Consider the following 13,412-nt stretch of genomic DNA (forward strand, 5'->3'; position numbering starts at 1 on the left):
CTCTGATGTGCCAAGCTGAACAAACCTTAAATGTCAAACTAAAGATGATGACACAGACATTTAAAAAAAAAATGTACTCAGAAAACGGCTTTTCTGGACTTGTAAACAATGTGTGCCATTGGCATTTTTTTTTTTTTAAGTTAATTTCTTCACATATGGGTCCACAGCGTCAATGCGCTATCCAAATGATAGAACCATTCTAACCACTGTAGGCTTTCCGTTTCAATCCGTTAATACACCATGCACATAAATTATACACTGAACTGCCAAAGAAACTGGCATAGACATCCTTATTCAAATACAGAGATATGTAAACAGGCAGAATACAGCGATGAGCTCAGCAATGTCTATCAAGTGGCTGGCACAGTCGTTAGATCGGTTACTGCTGCTATAATGACAGGCTATCGAGATTTAAGTGAGTTTGAATGTGGTGTTACAGTCGGCACATGAGCGATGGGACACAGCATCCCCAAGGTGGCGATGAAGTGGGAATTTTCAAATACGACCATTTCAGGAGTGTACCGTGAATACCAGGAATCCGGTAAAACATCAAATCTCCAACATCGCTGCAGCTGGAAAAAGATCTTGCAAGAATAGGACCAACGAAGATTGAAGAGAATCGCTCAGTGTGATAGAAGAGCAACACTTCTGCCTTGCTGCAGATTTCAATGCTGGGCCATCAACAAGTGTCAGTGTGTGAACCACTCAATGAAACATCATCAATATGGGCTTTCGGGGCCGAAGGCCCACTTCTGTACCCTTGATGACTGCACGAAACAAAGCTTTACGCCTCCCCTGGGCCGGTCAACGCCAACATTGGACTGTTGACGACTGGAAACATGTTGCCTGGTGGGACTAGTGTCATTTCAAATTGTATTGAGTGGATGGATGAGTATGGGTATGAAGACAACCTCATAAATCCAGGGACCCTGCATGACAGCAGGGGGCTGTTCAAGCTGGTGGTGGCTCTGTAATGCTGTCAGCATGTGTAGTTGAAGTGATATGGGATCCCTGATACTTCTAGATATGACTGTGACAGGTGACACATATGTAAGCATCCTGCCTGATCACCTGCACCCACTGATGTCCAGTGTGCTTTCCGACGGACTTGGGCAATTCCAACGGGACAATGCGACAACCCTCACGCCCAGAAATGCTAGAGTGGCTCCAGGAACACTCTTCAGAGTTTAAACACTTCCGCTGACCACCCACCTCCCCAGACATAAACATTATTGAGCATGTTTGGGATGCTTTGCAACATGCTGTTGGGAAGAGATCTCCAACCCCTCGTATTCCTATGGATTTATGGCCAGCCCTGCAGGATCCACGGTTTAAGTTACCTCCAACACTACTCCAGACATTAGTCGAGTCCATGCCACATCTTGTTGCGTTACTTCTGTGGGCTTGCCAGGGTCCTACATGATATTAGTCAGGCGTGCCATTTTCTTTGGCTCTTCAGTGTATTATTGCCAGTTTCGGCCTTACATTATTTTCAGGTGTATGATACACATGTCACAAATATCACACATTTGAAAATGGCCAAAGGCTGAAACTGGAAAGTAATGTAATGTGGACACATATACCATTAGATAAATGATTGGTTGGTTGGTTGGTTTTGGGGAAGGAGACCAGACAGCGTGGTCATCGGTCTCATCGGATTAGGGAAGGATGGGGAAGGAAGTCAGCCGTGCCCTTTCAGAGGAACCATCCCGGCATTTGCCGGGAGTGATTTAGGGAAATCACGGAAAACCTAAATCAGGACGGCCGGACGTGGGATTGAACCGTCGTCCTCCCGAATGCAAGTCCAGTGTCGAACCACTGCGCCACCACGCTCGGTTTAGATAAATGAAACTGACAGTCTACAATGGTTAAAATGGTTTAGACGATTTTTTTGGAGTGTTGTGTCATATATATTACGCAGAAGGAGGGGCGGGGGGGAGGAGGGGGGAGGGGGGGAGTGAGTGAGTGAGAGAGAGAGAGAGAGAGAGAGAGAGAGAGAGAGAGAGAGAGAGAGAGAGAGAGAGTGTGTGTGTGTGTGTGTGTGTGTGTGTGTGTGTGTGTGTGTGTGTGTGCGCGCGTATTTCAATTGTACTGTTGGTCATATGTTTTGTTTACAATATGTTGTTTATTTCTTGTAAGTGATGACTTAGATCACGTTATTTACTACATCTGTATAGATATGGTGATACTAAAATGTAGACTTTCACGGCCGGAAATATCATGTCCATTATAATTATCCGGACTGTTATGCCGTGGTCGGTTGATGAATTTTGTTTCACAGATATCTTGGGTAAAACAAAGGCAAGCGGAGTTTTGCACAAGCGATGATTCCTAAATCGATACTGATTTTTTGACACAAGCTTCTCTCTCTCATGGAAATTCATTATATTCAATTTGCGAATACGCTCAAGAATTCTGCAGCAGGCCAGCGTTACAGATGTTGGTCTGAATTAGTTGTGAACTAGACCTATGTATGTTTGCCTAAGGGGTTGTGGTGATAGACTGCACTAATATAGGACTAAGGTCAGCATATGGTTGCGAGTTGGTGAAGCCAATGAATTTGTGATGACAAAAAAACTACTTTTGTTAAAAAATAATGAAGCTTGCGCTACCAGACTGATCTGTAGCTCAATACCTAAGTTACCCAAGAGGTGCTGACAGTGTGTCACATTTTATTCTGCAAATGTTTTCGTGTTCATGATGTCAACCTTTGGTCATTTCTTAAGACTCATATCTTCACTGTGTTAATGATGTGATTGATCTTGCAATGTGGTATAGCACTGTTAACTAATCACCACATTTTCATTAGAATGTTTCTCTGTAAGCTGACTAGAGTTCAGAGAGTAAAAACCAGGACACTTGTGTTAATATCCAACTTCATTACTACACTCACGCTTACATTTCTTGTGAATTATCATGATGTTTTCAAATCAATATAGGCCTATGGGGATGATTCAGTAGCAGAAAAACCCTTAACAAGAATATATCTTCATTTTGTGAATTGGAAAGGAAAATGTAGCTAAATTACATATAAATAAAATTATTTTCTTCAGAAATAAAGAGGACTGACATACACTTTTTTATTACAAGAGCTTGGATTATTTTCTGCAATATGTAGTCACTTACTAGGTATGTATGCACAATTTGTTAGGCCTAATCCAAAAACTATGTAATACTACCAATGAGGAAGCAGATACAAATTATACATTTCATATTAAAATTTAAAATTCCTTTTGACTGCAGGCTGTTATGGCAAGTGTGCATACATGCCAAAGAATATTCAATGCATAATGCTATCACACGCCGCATTGCTCGCGTTCTTCACAAAACCAATTTCCAAAAAGCTGCAGTCACGTTAGGAGTAATGGTTTAAGTGATGCTCCTTTAAAACTCATTTGTTTTTGGTTTTACTTTTTTTGAAGGCCGTAAAATGGAAGGTCAGCAAGTTAGAGGTGGGGGTCGTTAATACAGTGAAATCTCTATATAACATTTTTCAAGGGACCACAAATTCTAAACACTGTATAGAGGAAAACACTATAAAGAGGAAGGCTTCCAAATAATAATTGTAGGGCATTACTGAAGATCGGGATACCACTAATCAGCTTTGACAAATGGTGCCATGGTTGACATTTTAAATTTTCACAACACTGTAATATGACATTCATCGCAAATTATCAATGTATCGAATGATTACTTTTTTGTAATTAAAACATGGCTCCCTGTAGGTGGATGGGTGAAAGTAAATGGTGCCAAAAAGATTGCAAGCACAATGTGTGTCACATGTCACGTGACCAGGTTCTGCCGCTGACATATGAAATACGCTGAGTGCGGGCTTTCTGAGCCAGTGCAAACTGTAAATCCACAGATCGGAAAACAATATGTCTACATCCAGTCACTTAAATGTGATAAAGAGGTAAATAATTGACCAGGATTCCAAAAATATGAGCGTTACATGGAGGAAACTGTAATATAGCGGAAACACAGTAAAGAGGAAAATTTAACACTGTTTATATGGGCTTTTAGTCGGGACGGAAAAAAACAGATGTAACACAGAGGAAAACATTATATGGAGTAACGTTATTAAGAGGTTTCAATGTACTTACTTTTCTTTTCAACATATCTCTTACTCTTTCTTTAGGTGTGAGAGTAGTTAAACCAAATGTGGTAGGTCTATATATTGTGAAAATATATATTTCTTTAACATTCTACTTCTAGGAAACTTATTTTCACAAATACTTAATTAAATAGGAAATCCTATTGCACACATTTTGTTTCTCGATTAAAAACTGGGACAACTGTTTGTCCCGAATTATTTTCTAGCACACCAGGACATTTATGCGACAACTGTTGGGTCAGCCTATTTCTGTGTGAAAAGTTAGAGTGGCTAAAAATATTATACTATTTTGTGAAACTGACGGCAGATGTTGCACTCATATTTCTGATTAGAGACTGGAATAAAATGAAAATTAAAAGCTTAATGGCAATGTGTACTGCAAATGGCTGGCAGATTAATATAAAACAGGATTCATGCCTCTGCCACAGATCAATGAAGTTTCAATATACAGTATTGTGTATTGTTCACAAGTTCAGTACTGTGATATTATCGTGTTACATTATACCATGTTCTGTATTTCTCAAGCTAGGCTATGCTGCCACACTGATTCAAGAAATTATTTAAAATGACATATACTGTAAGAAAAGAAACATTTCAAGACAAGTACAGTTATTTTGCGACTCTAGGTGGTATTTATATACATACATACATACATCTGCCTATATAATAATCTTTCCCATGTGCTGCTAAAAAGCTTGAAGATGAGCTTGTGTCAAAGGTGAATCACATTAGTAAATTACATACCCTTTCAAAACACAGTTAAAATATATTTACGGTGTGAGTATTATTTTCCTAATGTGGTGGTTATGCAAGACTATTCCCATGTCAACAGTTCTTAATGACACCTTAGCAACTTTCCATAAAACAGTTACTACAACGCTGAATGGATTAATCAATAACACATTCTAGGTAGACAACCGCAGCACACTGTATTCTCTTGTAAATTTGCTTTTGTTTCCAGATAAATCTTCATCTTGTAGGTTAGCCTATTTATCAGAGTTCTGACTTGGCAGAAACTGAAGTATAATGCTAACCAAAGCTGCAGCAGTGCTGGTTAGTAAGTTTGAAAGCTGTGATAAGTGCTTGGAAAATTAAAAAACATTAGACCTACTAACACTTTACAAGCTCATATTAGGACTCAGTTAAAAAAAAAAAAAAAAAAGACTGCAAAAATAGTAAAGAAAGGAACTAAAATAAAAAAACTTAATGAAGAAACTATAACAAGAAGTAACTTAGGTAACCGAAAAATTGCAATTACCATATTTTTTTCTCTTATCACTCATGTTTCACCATCCAATTAGCCTGAAAATGAACATAAACTTATTAGAATCAAAAGCAGTAAGATAACTGAGATGATGCCTTAAAATTTAATCCCAACAAAACATTATAATGTGGAAACAAAGTTCTAAATGTTTGTAGAGAGAGAGAGAGAGAGAGAGAGAGAGAGAGAGAGAGAGAGAGAGAGAGAGAGAGAGAGAGAGAGAGAGAGAGAGAGGGGGGGGGGGGGAGTTTTCATTACTTGGAAATATTGTTTCAAAAGCTTCGGGACGTTAATATGCGTAACTTTGTTCTTTAAACAGAAGAAAAACGAAAGACTTCAAGAGAGACAGAACCTAAATGTGTGTAACCATGTAATAAAGCCATCAATGAATGGCCGAAAAAAATAAAAAGATGAAAATCCATTCATAAAATATAATATTACTTGCCAAGTGGCAGATTGCAAATGATTTGGTAAAGGGATACAAATTTTTACAGGTATGATTTGATGATGCATGGAAGAACCAACTTCACAAGTAAGAGATCCTCAATGACAGAAGAATGACGTAATCTCATTAGTGTGTTTCTTACTTAAACCAGCACAGATTCCTAGTTGCACTGTTCAACTGTATAGCAAGAACATATTTTAAAATATCACTATAATTAGATGTACAGCTTGCAAAGTGCTCTTGGCACATCACCTATTTTTTGTGGCAGGTGGGTAGAATGTTTTGTATAAAACAAGTGACAATAGTTCACAGTAGGTAACACATGTAATTTCTGTAAGTGATTTCAATAATGGTTACAGATGTATGTGTTAACTCCATAGTATTTTTTCCATTAATATTTTATGCAACACATGAAAATAAATTTTTATTTGATTTGAAACGTCCCTGTATGCACTCTCCATGGAAGCTCATTCGAGTTAAACAACGGCAAAGTGTATTTATACTTCAGTTCTTCATCCTGTTAAATCATTAAAAATTTGACATTTAAACCAACACAACTGTATTTTTCCAAAATGGTTTGCTAAAAGCATTAAACATTTTTTTACACTGTATGGCATGTTCTCCACGAATTAGTTGCCCATGAGTCAAATTCAAATGAATGAGGATACTTATTAATGCTGTTACTAAACAAAGCAACCAAAGAATGTTCTTTCCTCCTTTTTTTCTTCATTCGCCGCGAAGGTTCACTTCTTCATCCATACATCATTGGGGGAGGGGGGGGGGCGGTATCCATCAAACTTTTGACAGAAAAGGTAGAGGCAAGGGTGTCAAGGAGGAGGAGGAGGAATAGGTGGTGTTGCATATGCATTTCTCTCGCGTACACCTTAATACACTTAGTTTGTAAGACGCTTGCTATTTGAGGTGGTGGGCACGCTTTCATATTTCTTCCTTGGTCAATTTTATTTATTTTATAGTGGCATCTCATGGGGAATTTCGCCTAACTTCATTGTGCATGACTGATGAGAGAACACCTAAACCACGATTTGACAGTAAATTAGAGGAAGAAACAAGTCTGCGTACCACGAATGAGTAAACTGGAGGAGCTTCATGCAGTGCTCATTCAGCCAGCTGTGGCAGCAAACGGCATGACAAAGCTGCAAATTTAGTTTCCGATTAAGCACCTTCCTGAGTATGGCGTAAGTAATGCTGGTGCACTGATTCTAAAATACTCTGTACGGCTATTCCGCTTCGAACGGGAGCCTCTTGGCTGTCCTTGCTTACAAAACGTTGCTTCAAACGGATTTACTTTGAATATCAACCCAATTATTTTGTGTTTGGTGCACCGTAAAACCATGAATAAACAGGCAGCCATTTTGAAATTCATTTGTACAGTTCTATAATTGGCATTTGACTCTTTTCCCGAGAATTTCTGTATAGTTTTCACTCCATTAATTTTACACGCCTACGAGCCACAGAGCCATGTTCAAATCACAACACACAGAGGCATCTATCGTCTACTCATGTCAAGTTATTCCAACAGCATATCGCCATAATAGTAGTATAAACTTGATATGCAAGATTTGGATCGAACATGAATCACAAAGGTCACTAATTTCAGTTTGTTGCTGACTCTCCTTTTCATCTCAAAGTCACACAGTTATACGCAATCTACCGGGACATTTCTAAGACTGTTTGCTACTTACAATTTTGGGATACAGGGGGCATTAACAGCAAAAATTGCTCCAAATTGGCACTGCTGGCGCTGCTTGCAACATGGAGACACAACAGATACCTGCGTGTTCATTCTCCAGTGGATTTACCTTCATCTGCGTACCGTGCGCCGTTCTCTCAAAAAATTTCGGATCTCCCGTAATTACCGCAAACTACAAACATGACGTATGATTTGAATACTATGTATATATTCTTTAATGACACATACCTGTAACTCCAAAGTTTACGTGTGAGGGCGTAGTTGACGAGAATTGTAAGATGGCGATCGAAGTTCACATCAAGCCTGCGCAATGGAGCTTTGTCATGAGCAGGAGTGATAAGAAGTAATATTAACTGTAGTAATGTAAGTTATATACTATGTTCACGCATTTGTTCACTTATGTTCCACAGTTTCCTCGTAGACGGACAGACTACGTGATTATTTGCAAACCAAGTGTGTAGTGGAAAATACTGCGCCATATTTGACAATCTACGATACCAACTTGCTTTTAGACGCAGACAGTGATGCCAATTACGAAAGTGTAAATAAAGTAACGTGAAAGGCATTAGAAGTAAACAGTGCAATCTTTTGATTCACACTGAAACGAGTTTTAATTGTGATAGCGTCCGCAAACAGGCGAATGAAAAATGTTTTGAGACGGTGTTTCTGGCATTGGAGCTTGGCGTGTTAGTAATAACTTACACTTTTTTATTATTATTTAAAGTGTCCTATGCTCTTCCGAGAAATCACGGAATCGTCTTTATAATTCTCCTCAATTGCAGTGTTTCTACGTAATTTGTTCAATTTAGGATGCATATGAATTTTTTGCAACTGCAGCTACCCCTCTTATAACTAACGAGGGAAATTGAGGTTAAATGTAGAAGTGGATCTTATGCTTGCGGTCAAACTAAGAGTGCGACCTGTTCTGAAATTTTTTGACAGGGTAAACATGAATTACGAAGTGATATCAGCAATGGTTATGTTTGGGTTTCCTAACCGGGATTGTCCCTATTGTGTAGGCTGAACTTCAGTTTTTGACTGTTGTATGCAGCTTTACATAGACGCGTCCCAGAGAGTTGACAACCGTAGGGTCCCCCTAATTGCCTCAGGTGTGTACTACACGACAAAGGCTGCTTACCTAAGTTTATGTGGTGAGCACGAAAGAGCTTTTAGGTTCGGTGGCACTCAACCCAAGACAGTTGACAGCTGTAAGAGACACTGAAGAATCGAAAGAAATCATCCTCCCCTCCCACAGAATAGACTTAAAATTACTGTTATCAGTTGTCAAAACATTCACAACAAAGTACTCGAGTTTGAAGTAGTTATATAAAACAGTGGGGCTCACAGAATACTAGGTTAGAAAAGCTGGTTTAATTGTGTCTTCCTTTAACTATAATATACCATAGATTTCTTGAACAAACAACTGTGTCAATTGGAAGAATTCTTGGATCACACCCATCTGCAAGAACGGTAGCAGGAGTGCTCTGCAAAAATAACATCTATTATTGGTTGCAGAGTCTTAGAATAGACCCTGGGCTCAAATCCATTAAGATACTTTGAACAGAATGATCTCCACATGGACCAGCATAGATTCTGCAAAATATCTGTCATGTGAGACCCAGCTTGCACATTTCTCACGTGACATCCTGAATCCCATAAATTGAGGCAGTTAGATAGATGCAACATTTTTTTGACTTCCAAAACTCATTGTCTTACCTCTTCAATCCTTATTGACACAATTTCAATCATATGGGGCTCAAACAAAATTTGTGACTGGATTAGGGATTTCTCTGTTGGTAAAACACTGCATGTTATCCCAGATGATGAATAGAGAGATGTAGACACAACCTCATATGTGCCACATTGGGACCCTTTTGGTTCATCTTGTAGCTTAGAATATGGCTCAAATGTGCAGGACCTGTACCAAATAGAATAGGAGGGATATATATATATATATATATATATGTGTGTGTGTTTGGGGGGGGGGGGGGGGTTGTGGTCTTTAGTCCAGACCGGTTTGATGCGGCTCTCCATGATACTCTATCCAGTGCAAGTCTCTTCATCTCTTAATAACTACTGCAACCTACATCCTTCTGATCCCACTTAGCATATTCATCTCTTGGTCTCCCTCAACCATTTTTACCTCCCAAGCTTCCCTCCAGTACTAAATTGATCACTTGATGTCTCAGAACGTGTCCTGCCAACTGATCCCTTCTTCTAGTCAAGTTGTGCCACAAATTCCTCTTGCTCCCAATTCTATCCAGTACCACCTCATTAGTTACGTGATCTATCCATCTAATCTTCAGCATTCTTCTGTAGCACCAAAGTTTCAAAAGCTTCTATTCTCAACTTGTCTGAACTGTTTATCGCCAATGATTCACTTCCATACATGGCTACACTCCCTACAAACACTTTCAGAAAAGACTTCCTGACACTTAAATCTATACTGGATGCTAACAAATTTCTCTTCACAAATGTTTTCCTTGCCATAGCCAGTCTACATTTTACATCCTCTTTACTTCGGCTGTCATCAGTTATTTTGCTCCCCAAAGGGCAAAACTCGATCTACTACTTTGTCTCTCATTTCCTAATCTAATACCCTTGCACCACCTGATTTAATTCAACTACATTCCACTATCCTCATTTTTCTTTTGCTGTTCATCTTATATCCTCCTTCCAGGTCCTTTACTGTCTCTGATAGAATTACAATGTTGTTGGCAAACCTCAAACTTTTTATTTCTTCTCTGATTATTTCAATTCCTACTCCAAATTTTTCTTTTGCTTCCTGTACTGAGTAACATCGGGGATAGGCTACAAACCTGTCTCACTCCCTTCCCAACCACTGCTTCCCTTTCATACTCCTCAACTCTTATAACTGCCATCTGATTTTTGTACAGTTTTTAAATAGCCTATCGCTACTTGCATTTTAACCCTACCACCTTCAGAATTTGAAAGTGTGTTCCAGTAAACACTGTCAAAAGCATTTCTCTAAGTCTACAAATGCTAGAAATGTAGGTTTGCCTTTCCTTAACCAATCTTCTAAGATAAGTCATAGGCTCAGTATTGCCCTGCGTGTTCCAACATTTCTGTGGAATCCAAAATGATCTTCCCCGAGGTTGGCTTCTATCACTTCTCCCATTCATCTGTAAAGAATTCATGTTAGAATTTTGCAACAGTGTCTTATTAAACTAATAGTTCAGTAATTTTCACAGCTGTCAACACCTTCTTTCTTTGGAATTGGTATTATTATCTTCTTCTTGAAGACTGAGGGTACACCTTGCTCGCCAGATGGAAGAGTTTTGTCATGGCTGGCTCTCCCTAGGCTATCAGTAGTTCTAATGGAATGTTGTCTACTCCCGGGGCCTTGTTTTGACTTAGATCTTTCAGTGCTCTGTCAAATTCTTCATGCAGTATCATGTCTCCCATTTCATTGTCATCTATGTCCCCTTCCATTTCCTTAATCTTGCCCTCAAGTACATCACCCTTGTATAAACCCTCTATATACTCCTTCCACCTTTCTGCTTTCCCTTCTTTGCCTAGGGTCGGTTTTCCATCTGCACTCTTGATATTCACACAGGTGGTTCTCTTTTCTCCGAAGGTCTCTTAAATTTCCCTGTAGGCAGTATCTATCTTACCCCTAGTGATATATGCCTCCACATGCTTACGTTTGTCCTCTAGCCATCTTTGCTTGGCCATTTTGCATTTCCTGTCGATCTCATTTTTGAGACTTTTGTATTCCTTTTCACCTGCATCATTTACTGCATTTTTATATTTTCTCCTTTCATCAATTAAATTAAGTATCTCTTGTGTTACCTAAGGTTTTCTACCAGCCCTTATCTTTTTACCTACTTGATCCTCCACTGCCTTCACGATTTCATCTCTCAAAAGCTATCCATTCTTCTTCTACTGTGTTCCTTTCCTCTGTTCTTGTCAGTTGTTCCCTAATGCTCCCTCTGAAACTATCTACAACTTCTACTTCTTTCAGTTTATCCAGGTCCCATCTCCTTAAATTCCTGCCTTCTTGCAGTTTCTTCAGTTTTAATATGCGGTTCATAACCAATGAATTGTGGTCAAGAGTCCACATTTGACCCTGGAAATGTCGTACAATTTAAAACCTGATTTCTAAATCTGTCTCACCATTACAAAATCAGTCTGAAATCTTTCAGTGTCTCTAGGCCTCTTCCACGTATACAGCTGTTTTTTTATGATTAAACATGTACTACTGTGGTAGGCGCGGGCTTTGTGTCTATCTTAGCTATAATAATGCATTCACTATGCTGTCCATAGTAGCTTATCCGTGTTCTCATTTTTTATTTGTTATTTAATCTACTCCTGCATTACTGTTACTTGACTTTATATTTATAACCCTGTAGAAGTCTTGTTACTCCTGCCGCTGAACTTCACTAATTCCCACTATATCTAACTTTAACATATTCATTTCCCTTTTGTATTTTCTAACCTGCCTGCCTGATTAAGCGATCTGACATTCCATGCTCCCATCCGTAGAACAGTTTCGTTTCTCCTGATGACGACGTCCACCCGAGTAGTCTCCACCCAGAGAGACAAACACACAGCACAAATTGTCAGAGAAAGATCACTTTCAAAGTTTCAAGAACCAGTATTGATTGAAGGATGTTCTTACAAATTGCTACGGGTCGACAGAAGCGTCCGATCCCACGCGTCGGCTTTGACCCGTGACGTAAGGGTGTTGTCGTGTGTGACGTCATGACGGCGCGGAGTTTGGTTTGAGTGTGGCTGTGCCTCCAGTTCTGTTTTAACTTATCTTATTTTATTTACTTTTCTGATCTGTTCATTCTATCTCGTGAGATTTTTTTAAATTTAAAAACACTTATTACTTATGTTAATTATCTGTTTCCTCCAATTTCTGTTTTAGTTTATTATATTTATCTTTCTGATCTGTTCGTTCTATCCCGTGAGATTTTTTTTAAAAAAGACAAAAAACACTAATCAGCTACTGAAGCATCTTTATCTTATATGGGTTGCAGGGGTTACGACCCCTGGGGAGGTGGGTGGGTATTCATGCATGGCTGTCTTCACTTACACGTTGTAGCTACGCAAGGCGTCTAAATTTGTTTATATTTAGTTTGCCCCTCACCCAAAACACCCCATTTCCCGCACTTGTCCCGTTAGTGTAATTAGGCTTCTTGTGGAAAGTGTGTGTGTTTGTTTTTGTTTCCGCCATATTTGTGACGTCATGGGTCAAAGCAGACGGGCGGGATCGGACGCTTCCGTATTTCCATTGCTACATATTGCTCTCTCAGGAGCTATGAAAACATGTTTAAGCTAATTGCAGTGTGATCAGACATATTTAAGTAATCATTCTTCATGCGTCCCGTATGCATATGGTATAGGAAAAAACTCCCCCTGCCACTCACTTCATTGGTTTTGTAGGTATAAATCTTGACAATGTGACCACCTTTTGTGTGCAGTGATTGAGGAAGTATCAGTGTGCAGATTTCTTTTACTGTTGAACAGGGATGGAAACCTTACAATTACTTTCCAATAACCCATTTTGTTTACCTTGAGGGAGCATACAGGGATGGCAGAGTTAGATGGATTAGTTAACAATGTGGTACCACACTGACAGGCAATATCAGTGGGAAAATTGGGGTTTCCATCAGTGATGCAAATATAACCAAGGAAATCGCAGTGTATATAAAAAGGTTATGACACATTGTTGGCCTCACTAACTCACAACTAGACTCTCAACTTCAAACCTGACTTATGCTTCAGGCTACAACACAGTCCAGTCCGTAACCACAAACTGCATTTAAAGAAAACAGCATTTTATTGTTACACATCGGTTGGCTTCGCCAACTCTCAACCAGTCTGTCGTCACCTAATTATGTTGAGAAATAAA

At 39.2% G+C, this 13,412-nt stretch overlaps 1 protein-coding gene across 9 annotated transcripts in view; it reads right to left on the reverse strand.

Moving 5' to 3' along the window:
- The window catches only part of LOC124796383 (transcriptional repressor CTCFL), a 149,483-nt gene extending 141,451 nt beyond the window's left edge, over positions 1-8,032 (reverse strand). For 3 of the 9 annotated variants that reach the window (XM_047260550.1, XM_047260549.1, XM_047260545.1), the window contains exons 1-2: positions 7,760-8,032; positions 5,373-5,416 (exon numbers count right to left, since the gene is read on the reverse strand). In XM_047260550.1, the coding sequence (XP_047116506.1) occupies positions 5,373-5,397 (25 nt within the window). In that variant the 5' untranslated portion in view covers positions 5,398-5,416; positions 7,760-8,032. The other 6 variants (XM_047260544.1, XM_047260552.1, XM_047260547.1 and 3 more) reach the window with 6 other exon arrangements.
- Between the last annotated feature and the right edge of the window lie 5,380 nt (positions 8,033-13,412).

This window comes from Schistocerca piceifrons, chromosome 4 (assembly GCF_021461385.2).
Source record: "Schistocerca piceifrons isolate TAMUIC-IGC-003096 chromosome 4, iqSchPice1.1, whole genome shotgun sequence".
NCBI classification, from domain to species: Eukaryota; Metazoa; Arthropoda; class Insecta; order Orthoptera; family Acrididae; genus Schistocerca; species Schistocerca piceifrons.